The sequence below is a fragment of the Trachypithecus francoisi genome, unplaced genomic scaffold, assembly GCF_009764315.1.
Source record: "Trachypithecus francoisi isolate TF-2019V2 unplaced genomic scaffold, Tfra_2.0 Lachesis_group14, whole genome shotgun sequence".
Lineage (NCBI taxonomy): Eukaryota > Metazoa > Chordata > Mammalia > Primates > Cercopithecidae > Trachypithecus > Trachypithecus francoisi.
In genome coordinates this window covers 50,934,222-50,951,253 of record NW_022681459.1, presented here as the reverse complement: position 1 = coordinate 50,951,253, position 17,032 = coordinate 50,934,222, and the positions used below count along the sequence as shown (strand labels likewise).

The following is a 17,032-nucleotide window of genomic DNA, read 5'->3' as shown; positions in this document are numbered from 1 at the left end:
ATTGGTCACAGCTAAGTAAAGTTTATCAAGTGGTAGGATTTTCTCTGCTATTTTATTATTATAGATAGTTAGACATTCTCTTACTATATAGCTATTTAAAAAGATGATCAAAAGGAATGCAAATCAGCCAAATATTTCAACTACAGGCAGGCAAATGATTCTAGTAACAGCCTATTATGTCTTTCCAACTTTTTCATGGAGATATCATTAGGCATTTAAGGGTGAAAGCCAGCTCTGGACCAGCATGGGGGCCTTAGAGGGAATCTGCTACCTTTCCTAGGTGCCCCTGAATCACCCTCCAAAACAGGTCATTCAGTCACACCCCCCTCACTTTCCATTACAGAGTCCAGAGAGTCCTCCCTCACCACATCACCTTCCCATACCCCAGAGATATATGGACCTCAGGACCATTCACTTCCCACAGGGCTTCCACCTGTTTCCTCATGCTCTGACCACCCCACACTCCCTGTCTACCCCTTTCCCCAGTCAGCTGCCCCTCTTACTTGGGTCTGGAGAGGTAGAAACACTGTCCTCTAGAGAATCCTTATTCTGGGTCCTAGGATTCATACCTACGGAAAGATAAAAACAGCTGGTCTTAAGAAGGCTCACTCTGCAAAAGCGTTCTGACCAGTTATGGTTGAAAAAGGACAAAACTGGAGCTAAAAATAAAAATGTAAACCAAGTGCAAATTCTGTGCTGAGTATTTCAAACAGTACAAAATAATCGATCAAAGAAAAATGATCAATCTAAAATTGGGAATGAGCCAGAACTTTACTCTGAGGTTACTGGTATCATTCTTTGCTAAAAGAGATCACACAAACACGAGCAACCTGCCACTTATTTTAATAAAATCGACACATTTCAAAGTCATTTCAACTAATTAGAGCAATCTTTAGTGAATATAAATGACCTATTTTTACAGTGAGTGCTGATCGTGCCACTGCATTCCAACCTGGGCGACGACAGAGTGAGAGAGACCCTGTCTCTAAAAAAATATATAAAATAAAACAAAATGACCTATTTAAATTTAATCCACTCATCAGCCATCCTTATCTTCTGGAATTTTCTTCCCCAAATCATGGCTTTCTAAAATATGACATAGGACATCAAAACTCACTACTTTAACATAAAAACAATGATTTTACCTATAACTGGGCTGAAAGGAAACACTGGAAGATTCTTTGAAATGCAATTTATTGACTATCGAGTAACACAATTAATTTTAAAGCATATCTGTCAGTACTTAAATGTCCCTTTCAAAACATTTATTTACTAGAAAATTATGATGCCATAAAAAGAACTGAGGTTAAGCATGGTGGCTAACAAGGCCAGGAGTTCAAGGCTGTGGCAAGCTATAATCACTCCACTGCTCTCCAGCCTGGGTGATAGAGTGAGACTCCATCTCTACTTAAGATACATAAAAATATTTTTTAAAAAGGACTGGAAAGATGCTTACTAAACGTTCAACAGTGGCTAACTGAGAAGAAAGCTGGAGGAAGGGATAGGAGGCAAAAGAGAATTTGTACTTTTTACTCTAAATACTTCTGGGTCATGTGAATATTTTATAACAAGAACAAGTATTTATAAATTTCTTGTGAAAGCTTTGAAAAAACAATCTACAACATGAGAGAAAGCACTTGCAAATCATGTATCTGGCAAAGGACTTGCATCCAGAAGACATAGGGAACTCTCAAATTCAAAAGCAAGAAAACGAACAACCCAATGAGAAAAGGACAAACAACATATGCAAAAGGAATATAAGTATATTAAAAGATGCTTAACTCAGTAGTCATTAAGGAAACAGCAAATTAAAAGCACAGGGATTAGCCAGGCATGGTGGCATGCGCCTGTGTTCGCAGCCACTCCAGAGGCTAAGGCAGGAGGATTGCTTGTGCCCAGAAGTCCAAGGTTGCAGTGAGCTATGACTGTGCCACTGCATTCCTGCCTGGATGAAAGAGCAAGACCCCGTCTCAAAACAAACAAAAAAAGTGCAGTAAGATACCACTACATGCCTATCTGAATGATGAAAATGACTGGACATACCAAGTGTTGACAAGGATATGGAACAACTCAAAGCCTAATACATTGCTGATAGCAAAGGAAACTGGCACACCACTTTTGAAAACAGTAGATTTACCATTTGACCCAGCAATCTACTCCTAAAAATTTATACAAGAAAAATGAAAACTTAAGTTCATACAAAACCTTTCTTCATATAAAATCATGTAAACATTTGGCCGGGCGCGGTGGCTCAAGCCTGTAATCCCAGCACTTTGGGAGGCCGAGACGGGCAGACCACGAGGTCAGGAGATCGAGACCATCCTGGTGAACACGGTGAAACCCCGTCTCTACTAAAAATACAAAAAACTAGTCGGGCGAGGTGGCGGGCGCCTGTAGTCCCAGCTACTCGGGAGGCTGAGGCAGGAGAATGGCGTAAACCCGGAAGGCGGAGCTTGCAGTGAGCTGAGATCTGGCCACTGCACTCCAGCCTGGGCGGCAGAGCGAGACTCCGTCTCAAAAAAAAATAAAATAAAAAATAAAAAATAAAAAAAATCATGTAAACATTTATAGAAGTCTTTTTTTTTTTTTTTTTTTTGAGAAGGACTCTCGCTCTGCCACCCAGGCTGGAGTGCAGTGGCCGGATCTCAGCTCACTGCAAGCTCCGCCTCCCGGGTTTACGCCATTCTCCTGCCTCAGCCTCCGGAGTAGCTGGGACTACAGGCGCCCGCCTCGTCGCCCGGCTAGTTTTTTGTATTTTTAAGTAGAGACGGGGTTTCACCGTATTAGCCAGGATGGTCTCGATCTCCTGACCTCATGATCCGCCTGTCTCGGCCTCCCAAAGTGCTGGGATTACAGGCTTGAGCCACTGCGCCCGGCCCCAGAAGTCTTATTCATAGTCGCCAAAACCTGGAAATAGCCCAATTATCTTTCAACTGGGGGAAGGATAAACAAATTGCAGCTCATCCATATAACAGAATACTACTCAGCAATAAAAAGGAGGCAACTACTGACACGTGACAACGTGGATGAATCTCTCAAATGCAATCTGGTGAGTGAAATAAGCCAGACTCAAAAAACTACACACTGTATGATTCCATGTATGTTACATGCTGGGAAAGGCAAAACCAGAAGGACAGAGAACAGATCATTGGTTGCCAGAGGACAGGCAGAGAGACTGAGTACAAAACAATAGCACAGCGGAATTTTGGGAGGTGATGGAAATTTTCTTATCTTGATGTGTTTGTTGGTAGGTATACAACTCTATGCATTTGTCAAAACTCACAGAACTGTACTCTAAATACAGTACATTTTACTGGACATAAATTTTAAAACATATATATTTTTTTAATTTAAAAAGATGGGCTGAGCGTGGTGGCTCATGCCTGTAATCCCAGCACTTTGGGAGGCCAAGGTGGGGGATCACTGAAGGTCAGAAGTTTGAGACCGGCCTGGCCAACGTGGTGAAACCTCATCTCTACTAAAAATACGAAAATTAACTGGGCGTGGTGGTGGGTGCCTGTAATCTCAGCTACTCGGGAGGCTGAGGCAGGAGAAGCACTTGAACCCAGGAGGCTGAGGTTGCAGTGAGCCGAGATCACGCTGCTGCATTCCAGCCTGGGCCACAGAGCAAGACTCTGTCTGAAAAAAAGTAAAAATAAAAATAAAAATAAAGATGACACCACCTGGCCAAAACAACTTTAGGACTTTTCTTTTGGAACTGCTTGGAGCAGATTTTTTTAAATTACTAGTCATTATACTAGAAGATACAATGTATTAAGTCAGACAAATACAGTATTTCATTTCATTCAAACCCACACCAGGAGTAGATATGAGGTAGGTATGATCCTTTTCCACAGATAAAGAAACTGAGGCTCAGAGAAGTTAAGCAACTTACTGAAGATCTCACAGTAAGTAGGTGGAACCTGCATTTAGATTCTTTCTACTCAACTTTACAGATGCTCTATTTCTTGACTATCCATCTGGGGCACCAATTTTTAGCTGTTGAAATGTTATCTGTTCTTTGTCAATAGCTAAAAGCCACTTGGAGCTAAATTTTCCGCGGGAAAAAAAAAAACAAACTTGGCTGACAACTTTCATTTTCATGCAAATATAAAGCATGATTATAAAGAAGCAATGAGGTGGATTTTCTTATTCAGCTTGAGAAGTGGTATGAAGGCAAACTGGCATTTGCAAAACACTCTGAGCAATAAGAGCATTGTTACTATATCACCTCCCAGGTTTGGCTGACAAGTTTGCTCATTTGACTACCTGTTTGTTTTTAAAGAAAACCTGTTCTAGACTTGGTCTGCAAGACAACTCAAATTCTTACACTAACAAACAGTTCAAAAAAAGAAAAGAAAAAAGGAATAGTTCAACTTATCAGAGCAGCTTTGAATCTAGGCCAAAAGTAGATCTGTGCCATCTCTGGTGGACACACCTACCTACCTACACACACACACACACACACACACATGTACACACACACACCGAAAAAAGCAAATATTTTAAGGACTTCCAGGAAGCTATTATACGTATAAGCAAATATTTTAAGGATTTCCAGGAAGCTACTCACACACAGTTTCCTTGCAATTCAAGACCAACACAGTGCCTTTCCCATTGGCTCTTTGAGGTCTTATTTTCAGTCATACAGACTTGCTGTTGGCATATGAAGAGCCCCACCAGCCTGGAATGACGGAGGTGAAACCTCATGGTCAGCCAGCTCTGCTCCAACCCAACATTTGGGAATAAAGTCTCACACTCAAAGTTCAAAGCCAGACATACAACTTGGGGAGCCAATGCTGGTAAGAGTCATCTCAGCTCTGTCTCTTCTGACATCTGTTCAGAATTGTGAATGTGTTCTTTGGTTGAAAACCTCAAGGTCAAAAAGGTTACTCAGTGTGGAACCTCTAGGGCCAGTTCCAAGCCCACATCGAGAAGCCTGTGCCTGGGGAGAGTGGTTTCTCTTCTCTGGGCTACAGAGGCGGCACTTACCCATAAAAAAAAACTGACCTGGCCTGGAGAAATGACGGAGGTCCTTCCATCCAGTCTCAGTGTGCTATGAGTTACTTTTACTTTGGCTCTCAGGCCAGATACACTGCATGCACCTAATATTCAACACAAATATCAAGTTGCAGATTCTAAGTCTCAACACTAAAGAGAAAGAAAACATGGCATCCACTTACTTTCTTTTTCAAAATGATCTACCTCCAATAAAGGAAGACATTTACTAGCAAGCCTTCTAAAATGGTGCCCAGTTAAAGATACAGAGGGATAAAAACTATCTGCCCAGTCACACCAACTGCCCTGTCTCTGCTGGGTAGCAGGGTGAAAAATAAGTGAAGACTGCAGCTACCAGGTCCCCACTAACAACGCTCCAAATGAAATTCTACGGGGCTGGGAGGGAAACCCACAGAGATGTTACTCCTGTGAATCATGATTCACATATGAATCACATCCAAATGCAGGAGAAAGACTGAGTCACGCTTGAGAGACTGCAGATGGTGCAAACCATCAAGCCTGGAGAGGTGAAGGTAGGGTCACAAATAAGGTTTCTCTGTTTGGATTTTTCTCCGATTTTTTTTTTTCCCTCTGGGATGGAGTCTCACTCTTGTCACCCAGGCTGAGTACAGTGGCATGATCTTGGCTCACTGCAACCTCCACCTCCCGGGTTCGAGCAATTCTCCTGCCTCAGTCTCCCAAGTAGCTGGGCTTACATGCGCCCGCCAGCACGCCCAGCTAATTTTTGTGTTTTTAGTAGAGGCAGGGTTTCACCATGTTAATCAGGCTGGTCTTGAACTGCTGACTTCAAGTGATCCACCCACCTTGGCCTCTCAAAGTACTGGGATTACAGGCATGAGCCACCGCGCCAGTCTTCTCTGATTTTTTAATGAATGAAATGTTAACTAGTTGTGAATTCAGACCCCACCTTGTTTCAAAACAAGGACTCAGTGTGGTAATCTAGCCTGTAATGTACCCAACCTACTTTTGATCTGGACAACCACTCTGTGGGACAAGCAGTCAGGAAGAGGAGGATCTTTATGCCCACTACACAGATGAAGAACCTGAGCCTCAGCTCGAAAGCCCAGTGAGGAGCAGGGGGAATTCTGATCCTGGTTGTTTTCATCACAGCACACTCCCTCATCTAGCACATCCTCATTTAGCAGAGATCATATGTTCAAACCACACTGTATTATTGAAACCATTCACAGTCCAACTCCCCACAAGAGGGCTTTCCTTTCATTGTCGTTACCCCACATGGGAATTGCTTGAAAGAGAATCCCAAGTGCATGAGCAGCCAGAGCTCCCTGAGGTCGGGAGAGTCAGTGTTTTAATAGTTTTTGTTTCTTCTCAGGCCTTAGCACAGTGCCTAGAGTTCAATACACATTTCTGGAATGGGTAAGAGTTTACTGAGTTTGAAGAAAGCAAAACATATTCCATGAAAAATGAAGATGGCTTGAAAGGAAAGTCACTTACAAACCAAGCAAGGAGAAAAAGACTACCAAAGTCTTTGAAAAAAAGGAATCTAGTTAACTGTTCAGGAAGGTTATAAGAAAGAAAAGCACGGGCCAGGCGCAGTGGCTCAAGCCTGTAATCCCAGCACTTTGGGAGGCTGAGACGGGCGGATGACGAGGTCAAGAGATCGAGACCATCCTGGCTAACACGGTGAAACCCCGTCTCTACTAAAAAAAATACAAAAAACTAGCCAGGTGAGGTGGCGGGCGCCTGTAGTCCCAGCTACTTGGGAGGCTGAGGCAGGAGAATGGCGTGAACCCGGGAGGCGGAGCTTGCAGTAAGCTGAGATCCGGCCACTGCACTCCAGCCTGGGCGACAGAGCGAGACTCCATCTCAAAAAAAAAAAAAAGAAAAGAAAGAAAAGCATTCGAGAAAAATTAAATCATGCTTCAGTAGAGGGAAAGCTAACCTCAGAAGATTTTTAGCATTCATTAAACTACCTATTACATGCCAAGAACTGTTTGTTTTTTTTTTTTTGAGATGGAGTTTTGCTCCTGTTGCCTGACCTGTGCAATGGCACAATCTCGGCTCACCACAACCTCCACCTCCCGGGTTCAAAGTGATTCTCCTTCCTTAGCCTCACAAGTAGCTGGGATTACAGGCATGTGCCACCACGCCCGGCTAATTTTGTATTTTTAGTAGAGACGGGTTTCTCCATGTTGGTCAGGCTGGTCTCAAACTCCCGACCTCAGGTGATCTGTCCGCCCTCGGCCTCCCAAAGTGCTGGGATTACAGGCGTGAGCCACTGTGCCCGGCCACCAGGAGCTGTTTTTAGCTCTGGGAATACAGTCGTGAACAAAACAAAAATCCTGATAGTCATGGAACTTACAATAAAAAAATTAAAAAATTAAAAAATCTAGTACGCCAGGTGGCACAATGGAGAAATACGAGGTAGAGAAGACGGTTAGGGAGTGCTGAGGTAAAATATGGCAATTCAGGCAAGACCTTAAGGAAGTGAGAGAGCCAGCTGTGGGTAGGGTGGCCACATCATTTATCATTCAATACGGGACACCTCTGAGACTGGAAGGGGACACTATTAATAGTCATCTGGGTCAACAAATTCAAACCAGGCCTGTCCTGGGCAAATGCAGACATATGGACCCTAGCTATCATGCTCTCTCAAGGGCACAGCAGAGGGGAGAACAAAAGGAAGGACCCGAGATTCAGAGTGAGCCTGATCTCTCTAGGGAACCTCCAAAGTGAAGTGAGAGGGAGAAAGTAGGAGGTGAGGACTGAGTGTAACAAGCAGCCACATGACATGAGGGGTCTATCTGCCACCATAATGCCTTGGCTTTTACTCCAAGTGAGTTGGGAAGCCCTTGGAAAATTTTGTGCAGAGAAGTTCATAATCCAAATTCTATTTTAGAAAGGTCACTCTGATTTGTTGTGCTGAAAATAAACGATATGGAAGGGCAAGGGAGGAAGCCAAGACCAGGTAACAGGCTACCGCATCCAGGCAAAAGATGATGGCACCTTACGCCAGGCTAAGACTGATGGAAGTAAGACTATGGATATATCCTGAAGATCTGACATTAATTGGTTGGTTTTGCATATGGTTATAACCAATTAATGTCCGATATATGGTTATAAAAATTTGAATAATTTTATCTAATTTCTTTCAGTGGCTCATTAACATAATTGATCAGGTAGCATAAGGTCAAAGATGGGAGTTCAGTTCCCATGTGGCTATAGATCACCTCTTGATGACCACTAACCCCTTTGAAAACACATGCTATTGGTTATATAAGAGGACTGGGAAAGGGAAAAGATGACCCCACTTCACAATATCACCCTGACTAAAAAACAACCCCAGGAGCCCCCACCATCTATGAGAAGCCAAACATTCAGGGCATACACACACACATACACACACACACACACACACACACACACACACATAATTAAGCCAGGTGTGGTGGTATGTGCCTGTAGTCCCAACTATTTGGGATGCTGAGGTGAAAGGATCCCAAAAGGTGAGGCTGCAGTGAGATCATGCTACTGTACTCTAGCCTGGACAACAGAGCAAGACCTTGCCTCTTAAAAAAAAAAAAAAAAAAAAAAAGACTCTGTATAATTAAATACTCGCATACCAATTAAACAATAATTTTGTGTGTTATTCAAATTTTTCTCACATATGGCAGCTTGGTGTTGGAAATATAAATCCATTTGTCTATAAATATGTTAAACATTGAGTGGAGAAAATGAATAAAGATAAGCACTTTCAGTCTACTGAGGAGACAGACATGGAAACAAGCAGTGGAATCATGACATGCCAAGTTGGGTTATGCATATGAAGCTGTGTGGAAACACGCCTAACACATTCCGGGAGGGCATGGGAAGGAAAGGGTAGGCTTCAAGGAAGAGGTATTGTTGGAGCTGAATCATAAAGACTGAGTTGATGCCTGCCAGTCAGAATCAGGGGTCAAAGACAGGGAAGAAGCATATTCTATAGAGAGGAACTTATCTATGCAAAGGAACACGAGGACACAGTTCTCTTCAGGAGCCACAAGAAATGCCTGGAATACAAAATATGTTATTGTAATGACAACAACAACGGCTCCTACTTGTTGAGTGCTCACCATGGATGTCAGCACTGTCCTAAGAATGTATGTGGATTACCACACTTAATAGTCAATCTCCAGCCAGGTGCGGTGGCTCATGCCTGTAATCCCAGCACTTCGCGAGGCTGAGATGGGCAGATCACTTGAGGCCAGTAGTTTGAGACCAGCCTGGCCAACATGGCAAGACCCTATCTCTACTAAAAATGCAAAAATTAGCTGGGGGTGGTAGTGCACATCTGTACTCCCAGCCACTTGGGAGGCTGAGGCAGGGGAATCACTTGAACCCGGGAGGCAGAGGTTGCAGAGAGCTGAGATCGCACCACTGCACTCCAGTCTGGGTGACAGAGTGAGTCTCCTTCTCAAAAAAAAAAAAAAAAAAAAGTCAATTTCCTCATGAAGACACTGAGATACCCAGAAATTAGTGTAGTAACTGGCCTGAGGGGGCTTCAGTGCTCATGAGGTGGAGTCAGGCCTCATGTCCTAAGATCCTGGAGCCTGCACTCTTTCTACCTGCAGTACCATGTGGAAGAGGAGGCAGGTGAAGATACAAGCACAGGCAGGAGCCAGGTGATGATCAGCACCATAGCTATGAAGAGCCATGGAACGGTTTACATGTGGGAAGGAGTGGCTGATCAGATCTGCATCTGGAAACATCGGTGAGAGTATGGACTATGAATCAGAAGGGATGAGAACAGAGCAGGAAGATCATTTTAAAGGCTACTGCAATAATCCTGGTCACAAATGACAGGAGTGTGAACAATGCAGTGAGAATGGAAGTGAGGAGCCCGTCAGAAGAAAGGAGGAGCAGAAGAGGAGGTGTGGGCTGGGGAACAGGGACATACGAGTTTGGCTGTCAATGCATTAAGGATGAGGTACTTGGGGGCCATCTGAGCAGAGAGGTCCATCAGGTGGACACACCTACAGCTCAGAAGCCCAAGAGAAGGCTGAGCCAGAGCTTCAGGTTGCAGCAAATGCTTTTCCAATTTGAGTATGCCAGGGATCACTTAGCTCACACAATGGTGTCATGTTAAAATCTTCCACAACCGTCCCCAAATAAAGATTCTTTGAAACTTCTTTTCCCCAAAATGATTTTAAAATTCTAAAACAAATTTTCTGGGGAATTAACTGGTCTACCTGAGCTATCCCAGGCCCCAAATAACTTCCAAGACTACCTGGGTACATTCTGGTGCTGCTACCATCAGAACCTGTAATTCCCCCTGCTTCAGTTAACCAGTGAAACTAGTTCAAGTACAGTCCAATGAGTCCCAGAGTAGCCCTCCTCGGTGCAACTCTACCCCAAACAGCCTGGGAGGCTCAAACTCTGCGTTCCTAAAAATGACTCCTTGGCATAGCAAAGCAATAGAAACACTGCCTCTCTAACCTCCTGAAGGTACTTTCAAATAATCTGGCAGCCAGAGGTAACATTTTCAGCCCTCTGAGTACAGGGACACAGTGTCTTCCTATCCCCACATTTTTATTCAATGTGTTTTCTCATCTAAAATAAATGATTGCTGGTGAATAGGTTAACCAAAAAAAAAAAACGTGAATGAATTAATAAATGAAATAATCATCATTTAGGGATTCTCTTACTGCCAACCCAGTTTCCTAGCCTTAGACATAGGCCTCTAGAGTATTGTTGGATGAACCTACCAATGAATAAAGGAAAATATCATCAACCAACTTGATATAACTTCATTTTCACGACACCTTTCTTTTTTTTTCTTTTTGAGACGAAGTCTCGCTCTGTTGCCCAGGCTGGAATGCAGTGGCGCAATCTCGGCTCACTGCAACCTCCGCCTCCCAGGTTCAAGCAATTCTCCTGCCTCAACCTCCCGAGCAGCTGGGATGCCACCACACCCGGCCAATTTTTGTATTTTTAGTAGAGACGGGGTTTCACCATGTTGACCAGGCTGGTCTTGAACTCCTGACCTCAGGTGATCCACCCGCCTCGGCCTCCCAAAGTGCTAGGATTACAGATGTGAGCCACCGTGCCCAGTAATGAAATATTTCTTTTTTTTTTTTTTTTTTTTTTTTTTTTGAGGCAGAGTCTCGCTCTGTCGCCCAGACTGGAGTGCAGTGGCGCAATCTCGGCTCACTGCAAGCTCCGCCTCCCGGGTTCACGCCATTCTCCTGCCTCAGCCTCCCGAGTAGCTGGGACTACAGGCGCCCGCCACCTCGCCCGGCTAGTTTTTTGTATTTTTAGTAGAGACGGGGTTTCACCATGTTAGCCAGGATGGTCTCGATCTCCTGACCTCGTGATCCGCCCGTCTCGGCCTCCCAAAGTGCTGGGATTACAGGCTTGAGCCACCGCGCCCGGCCATATTTCTTAAGCTACATTTTAGAAATTCAAGTTAGCTTACAGAACACTAAAGCACAACATAGTAGCCCAATTTTTAAAAAGTTTTAATGTTTTTCACACTCATTTTGTACAATATCTGTCCTCTGAGGCTCCACAAATGCTGCCCATACTGATTCAAGCTCATGTTACCCTACCCCTTAAAGGTACTCTGAACAATGTCATGAAAAGAGGACAGCAGCCTGAGTCAGGATACCTGGCTATTGGTTTGAGAGGTTAGTTTAATATTTCTACCTCTTTGGACATTAAGATGCCCATGTACAAAATATATTTAATAACTTAAATATTCACCCACTAGGGTGATCAGATAAGACAACAGATATAAAAGTATTTCCAAAAAGCATAAAACCAAAGTATCATACCAAACCAATTTCATACTGCTTCCCCCACCCACCCTGAAACTTCACCTTCTAACTATCTACCTAACCTAATTCTACCCTTCAAGTCTTTGGTGCATGCTCACTTCTCTTTTTTTTTTGAGATGGAGTCTCGCTGTGTACCCCAGGCTGGAGTACAACAGCGCAGTCTCGGCTCACTACAACCTCTGCCTCCCAGGTTCAATAGATTCTCCTGCTTCAGCCTTCCCAAAAGCTGGGACTACAGGTGTGCGCCACCATGCCTGGCTAATTTTCTTGTGTTTTTGGTAGAGATGGGGTTTTACCATGTTGGCCAGGCTGGTCTCGAACTCCTGACCTCAAGTGATTCACCCACCTCAGGCTCCCAAAGTGTTAGGATTACAGACATGAGCCACTGCACCCAGTCCTGGTGCATGCTCACTTCTCTAAGCAACTACGCAACCCTTCTCTTTTCTGGTCTTAAAACTGGACACATATTGTTCTCCTCTGGGTCTCTCCAGTCATGGAGGTGAGTTTACCCCCCATTGCCCCTGACAACCAAAAGCCCCTCTAGAGCACAGACCACTCCAGCTCTGTCCATGGTGTTGCCCTCAACATGCTCCTAAGCAGCCCTCAATCACGACTCCGTGACAGAATGATGATAAATGTGGCTTGACCAACATGTTCTGAGCTAAAAATGTAACGTGCAGCCCATTTTATAATTCCATGCATTATAGAGCACTGCTTCTAAATAGGTCACCCAAAAGTGTGGCTGAAATGATCTCAAAATAGACATGGCCCGGCTTTTCTGGCCCTGTGTCATTTCTAGATGTGAGCCTGATCTAAACCTCCCAACTCTATTACCTCTTGGATTGGTTACCTGCACCACTGTTGCTAAGCAGACCGACAGAAAGTTCTTCTGTTCCACTGAAGTTCAAGAAGGACATGCCGTCACCAGGCTGGCAGGAATTGCTGTGCCTGCAGAGAACAGAGCCCAGCCACCTGGCTTAATGTAGATCATCACCTCTTTTTTCTGCTCACCCTATATCCCGGGGGTGGGGGGTAGGTTCATAAAAATCAAGCCTGAATATTCAGCCACTCAAGCTGGCAGCCACTGGAATCCTTATCTTAAGCCACCAGGTCACAGTGTTTGGTTTGTGTGTCAGTGCCGGTTTCTTGTGACCCTGGCACCCCGGCTGTTTTCCCACTACCAAACTAGACCACCCACCCTGTCTGCCCTATGCCTCCCTCTTACAAACAAGGATGGGTGTGAGGTGCTTGAATATATGGACCTGAGTTCATCTGGTTAAGAAGGTCACGCCCTCCCCACATCCCTTATCTATCCCCTAGAGTGTCAAGGTGACTGAAAGAGGGGCCAAAGACTGCACTTTGCAAAGTGTTTTCTAAAGCAAGAGGAATAGTGAGTCCAGGTGTAACCCAGGCTCATGCCTGTCAAGGCTTAAATGACTTTCCTCCTACACTGACTCTCAATTAGATGCTCGAAACACATTCAGAGCTTTGGTTCAAAAAGAGTTTTTCTATAAACATAAGCCTTCATTTCCATTGCTCTTAGCATTAACTTCTTCTAAACTCAACAGTGGGATTTATTTCTGAATAACCAAAATGACAAAAGTCATAGAGAGGTTGCCCAAAACACACAGCATGAATCTCCTGTCCCAGCACTCCAAATCCAAAGAATTTCCTCTCTCGGATTCATCTTTGACTGAGGTTTAGAAAAACCCACGTTTGAGGTTTACAAAGTGTGTTTTGGATTCAAGATAAACCTAAAACAGGGCCTAGGCAACATCTCAGACAAAAATGTCAGGCTGTTTGCTTTGCCCTTCACCAAGTGAAGGGAATGACACTGGCCAACAAAGGAAGGCCCTGATCTCATACTGTCTTTTCAAGTCTTCTAAACATTTTGTCAATAGTCTGTTCTGCACATTGTCCTGGATGCTGGAGAGTGTTCTCAGGTTACCTTCCAGAGCCCTGTGCACATCCTCACCTTCCAGCAGCTTCATGATATGCTAACTCCAGCAGCTCTGCAGAGGAATGAGTTGGGTCCCTCTGCCAACTGCCTTGCAGCTCCGCCATATTCTGTCGGGTCTGGTGGTGGATCTGGATGGCTTCTCCGGATGGTCCTACCCAGATAAAGAACCACTGAGCATCATTCCCACCTGATAGCTAGTGCTGTGCACTTAACTATACTCTCCCTTCTTTCCACCTACTGGAATACAGATGTTGGTGAGATTGAAATAAGAACACACCACAGAAGAATGTTATACAAGGGACCCTCTGGCTCCCAGAGGACACCTGCTCTTCTGAGTGGGACCCATCCTACTAAGGGGCCGGGCCTTTATCATCCTGCCTAATCTGTTAAGAAAATTTTAGGATATTGTGTCTCATGTGTGTCAACTGAGTCACCACAGTGAAATATACAAGTACAGGAGGCACGGACCCTTGCCAGGAGGGCTAACACAAACTCAAGAAGAGGGAAATAGGCCGGGCGCGGTGGCTCAAGCCTGTAATCCCAGCACTTTGGGAGGCCGAGACGGGCGGATCACGAGGTCAGGAGATCGAGACCATCCTGGCTAACACGGTGAAACCCCGTCTCTACTAAAAATACAAAAACTAGCCGGGCGAGGTGGCGGGCGCCTGTAGTCCCAGCTACTCGGGAGGCTGAGGCAGGAGAATGGCGTAAACCCGGAGGCGGAGCTTGCAGTGAGCTGAGATCCGGCCACTGCACTCCAGTCTGGGCGACAGAGCGAGACTCCGCCTCAAAAAAAAAAAAAAAAAAAAAAGAAGAGGGAAATACAAGTGAAACACCAAATGACTCTGTTAACACCTAGGCGAGTAACAACTGTGACTCTAAGAAGCAGAAGATGTTTAAGTGCAAAAAAGGCAGAGTAGGAGATAAATTAGAATTAGTCAAGTCTACAAAATGAGGCTTCCTGGGGAAAGAGAAGTTGAAGAGCTAAGTGTTCAACAAAGCTAACAGCGGTTGAAGGAAGAGGGCACCTGGGTAGATGAAACGACACCTGTGAAACTCCAAACCTGAAAAAGGCAAAACGTGCAGGAGACCACAAGATTAGCCAAGAAGGAAGAGAGCCTCTGAGGATAGGAATGAAGAAGATAGGGGAGCCTGATGAAGGAGGGCGTTGGCTACTGAAAGGCCAGCTAAAGAGGAGGAAGAAGCAAAGCAAACTGTTTGCTTAACATGGTTCCAATAAGTGTACATGAAGAGTGGGAGGAGGAGAAGCACAGAGGCATGAAAAGCTGAAGGTCACTGAAGAAACACCAAGAGTTCTAAGTGACCTAGAAGGGAACCAGTGGAGATAATAATGGAGGGGAAAGGACACAGAAAGAAACAAGGAGTGTGACTGATTATAGCAGAGATAAGGGGGCAGAACGGGGTTTAGGCATGACCCCCAGTTACAGTCAAATTATTCAGATCTATTTCTCACTGATTTAACTTTCAAATATTAAAGGCAAGTACAAAAGAAAATAGGCATTTCCAGGTATTCAGCAGGATGATTTCCACGAAAAAAAAAAATTAAAATTTGGCTAGGCACGGTGACTCACACCTGTAATGCCAGCACATTGGGAAGCCGGAGGCGGGTGGATTGCTTGAGACCAGGAGTTCGAGACCAGCCTGACCAACATGGTGAAACCCCGTTTCTACTAAAAACACAAAAATTAGCCAGGCGTGGTGGTGCATTCCTGTAATCCCAACTACTTGGAAGGCTGAGGCAGGAGAATCACTTGAACCCGAAAGGCAGAGATTGCAGGTATCCAAGATTACGCCACTGTACTCCAGCCTGGGTAACAGAGTAAGACATTGTCTCACACACACACACACAAAATCCTGGAGTTTACTGCATTTGTTCCTTTCCAGCTCAATAAGAGCCCATTAAGCTAAAGTTTAATTTTAGCCACAGCTTGAGAAAACCCTATTGTCTTCTTGAGAACGGAATATAGATAAAAAAGAACAGACTAGAAAAAAGTGAGTTTGGGGGAAATTTTGTTTTTCAGTTGTCAGAGACACCTATGAGAAAACAAAATAACATAACTCCTTGTAACCAAGATAGCATATCAGTATCCAAGAGAGCTAAGAGAATAAAGAATGAACAAGAACGAGGGACATCCAACTTAGGAAAGAAAGCAGGTGGCAATGCATAGTTCCTCTCAAATAGAAACAAAAGGCCGGATGCGGCGGCTCACACCTATAATCCCAGCCCTTTGGGAGGTTAAGTTGGGCAGATTGCTTGTGTCCAGGAGTTCAAGACCAGCCTAGGCAACATGGTGAAACCCTGTCTCTACTAAAAATACAAAAAACTAGCCAGGCATGTTGGCACATGCCTGTAGTCCCAGCTACTTGGGAGGCTGAAGTGGGAGCATCACCTGAGCCCCGAAGGTTGAGGCTGCAGTGAGCTAAGATCGCACCACTGCACTCCAACCTGGGCAACTGGAGAGTGACCCTGTCTCGAAAAAAAAGCTGAAACAAACAAACAAAAGAGCCCTCAGGTTTATAAAGCTAATTAGTTACAAAGCCTATTCCCAAGTGCATCTTCAAGGATCTTTACAAGAACCCCTGGAATGGCCAAAGTGAGCATGGTTATCCCATCTTACTGGTGGAGTAACACAGGCACCTGACCAAGGACACATGGGTGACTGACACTGAGGACCAGGGCTAGGAGCTCCTAGTCCAAGGCTCTCTCTTAAGCAACAAACTTACCCACAGGAAAAGTGTGCATCCAGCGCCTTCTGTTGGACGTAAGCTTCATGGGCATTCGAGAGGGAGCAAAGGGGTTAATCAGTGCTCTCTGGGGCGTGTATCCACCAGGTCGAACATGCAGCATGGATTCTGCACTGCCAACGTGGAACCTCCCTGGTGCACTGGAGTCTCGCTGTGGTGGCTCCATCATGTTCTCCAGGACATCTGCCAGTTATCATGGAGTTGAGTCACAAAGAAAAACCACAGAACCACAGTGAAACCAGAACTAGGTAGACTGATAAGCCAAGGCTGACAAGAATCTTGGGCATCGTAAATGTCAGGGAGTGACAGAAATGAGTAAAATTGTCAAACTATAAAGAAATGAAGTCGGCCGGGCGCAGTGGCTCAAGCCTGTAATCCCAGCACTTTGGGAGGCCGAGACGGGCGGATCACGAGGTCAGGAGATCGAGACCATCCTGGCTAACACTGTGAAACCCCGTCTCTACTAAAAAGTACAAAAAACTAGCTGGGCGAGGTGGCGGGCGCCTGTAGT

At 44.8% G+C, this 17,032-nt stretch overlaps 1 protein-coding gene across 17 annotated transcripts in view; it reads right to left on the bottom strand.

Moving 5' to 3' along the window:
• DEPDC5 (DEP domain containing 5, GATOR1 subcomplex subunit) overlaps positions 1 to 17,032 on the bottom strand; it is a 155,889-nt gene that overhangs the window by 71,528 nt on the left and 67,329 nt on the right. For 12 of the 17 annotated variants that reach the window (XR_004442409.1, XR_004442410.1, XR_004442408.1 and 9 more), the window contains exons 22-25: positions 16,501 to 16,704; positions 13,771 to 13,906; positions 12,646 to 12,743; positions 504 to 569 (exon numbers count right to left, since the gene is read on the bottom strand). Coding sequence is in view for 14 of the 17 variants with exons in the window: in XM_033233340.1 (XP_033089231.1) it covers positions 504 to 569; positions 12,646 to 12,743; positions 13,771 to 13,906; positions 16,501 to 16,704 (504 nt within the window). In the remaining 3 variants the exon portion in view is untranslated. The remainder of the gene's footprint in view (positions 1 to 503; positions 570 to 12,645; positions 12,744 to 13,770; positions 13,907 to 16,500; positions 16,705 to 17,032) is intronic. The other 5 variants (XM_033233352.1, XM_033233350.1, XM_033233345.1 and 2 more) reach the window with 1 other exon arrangement.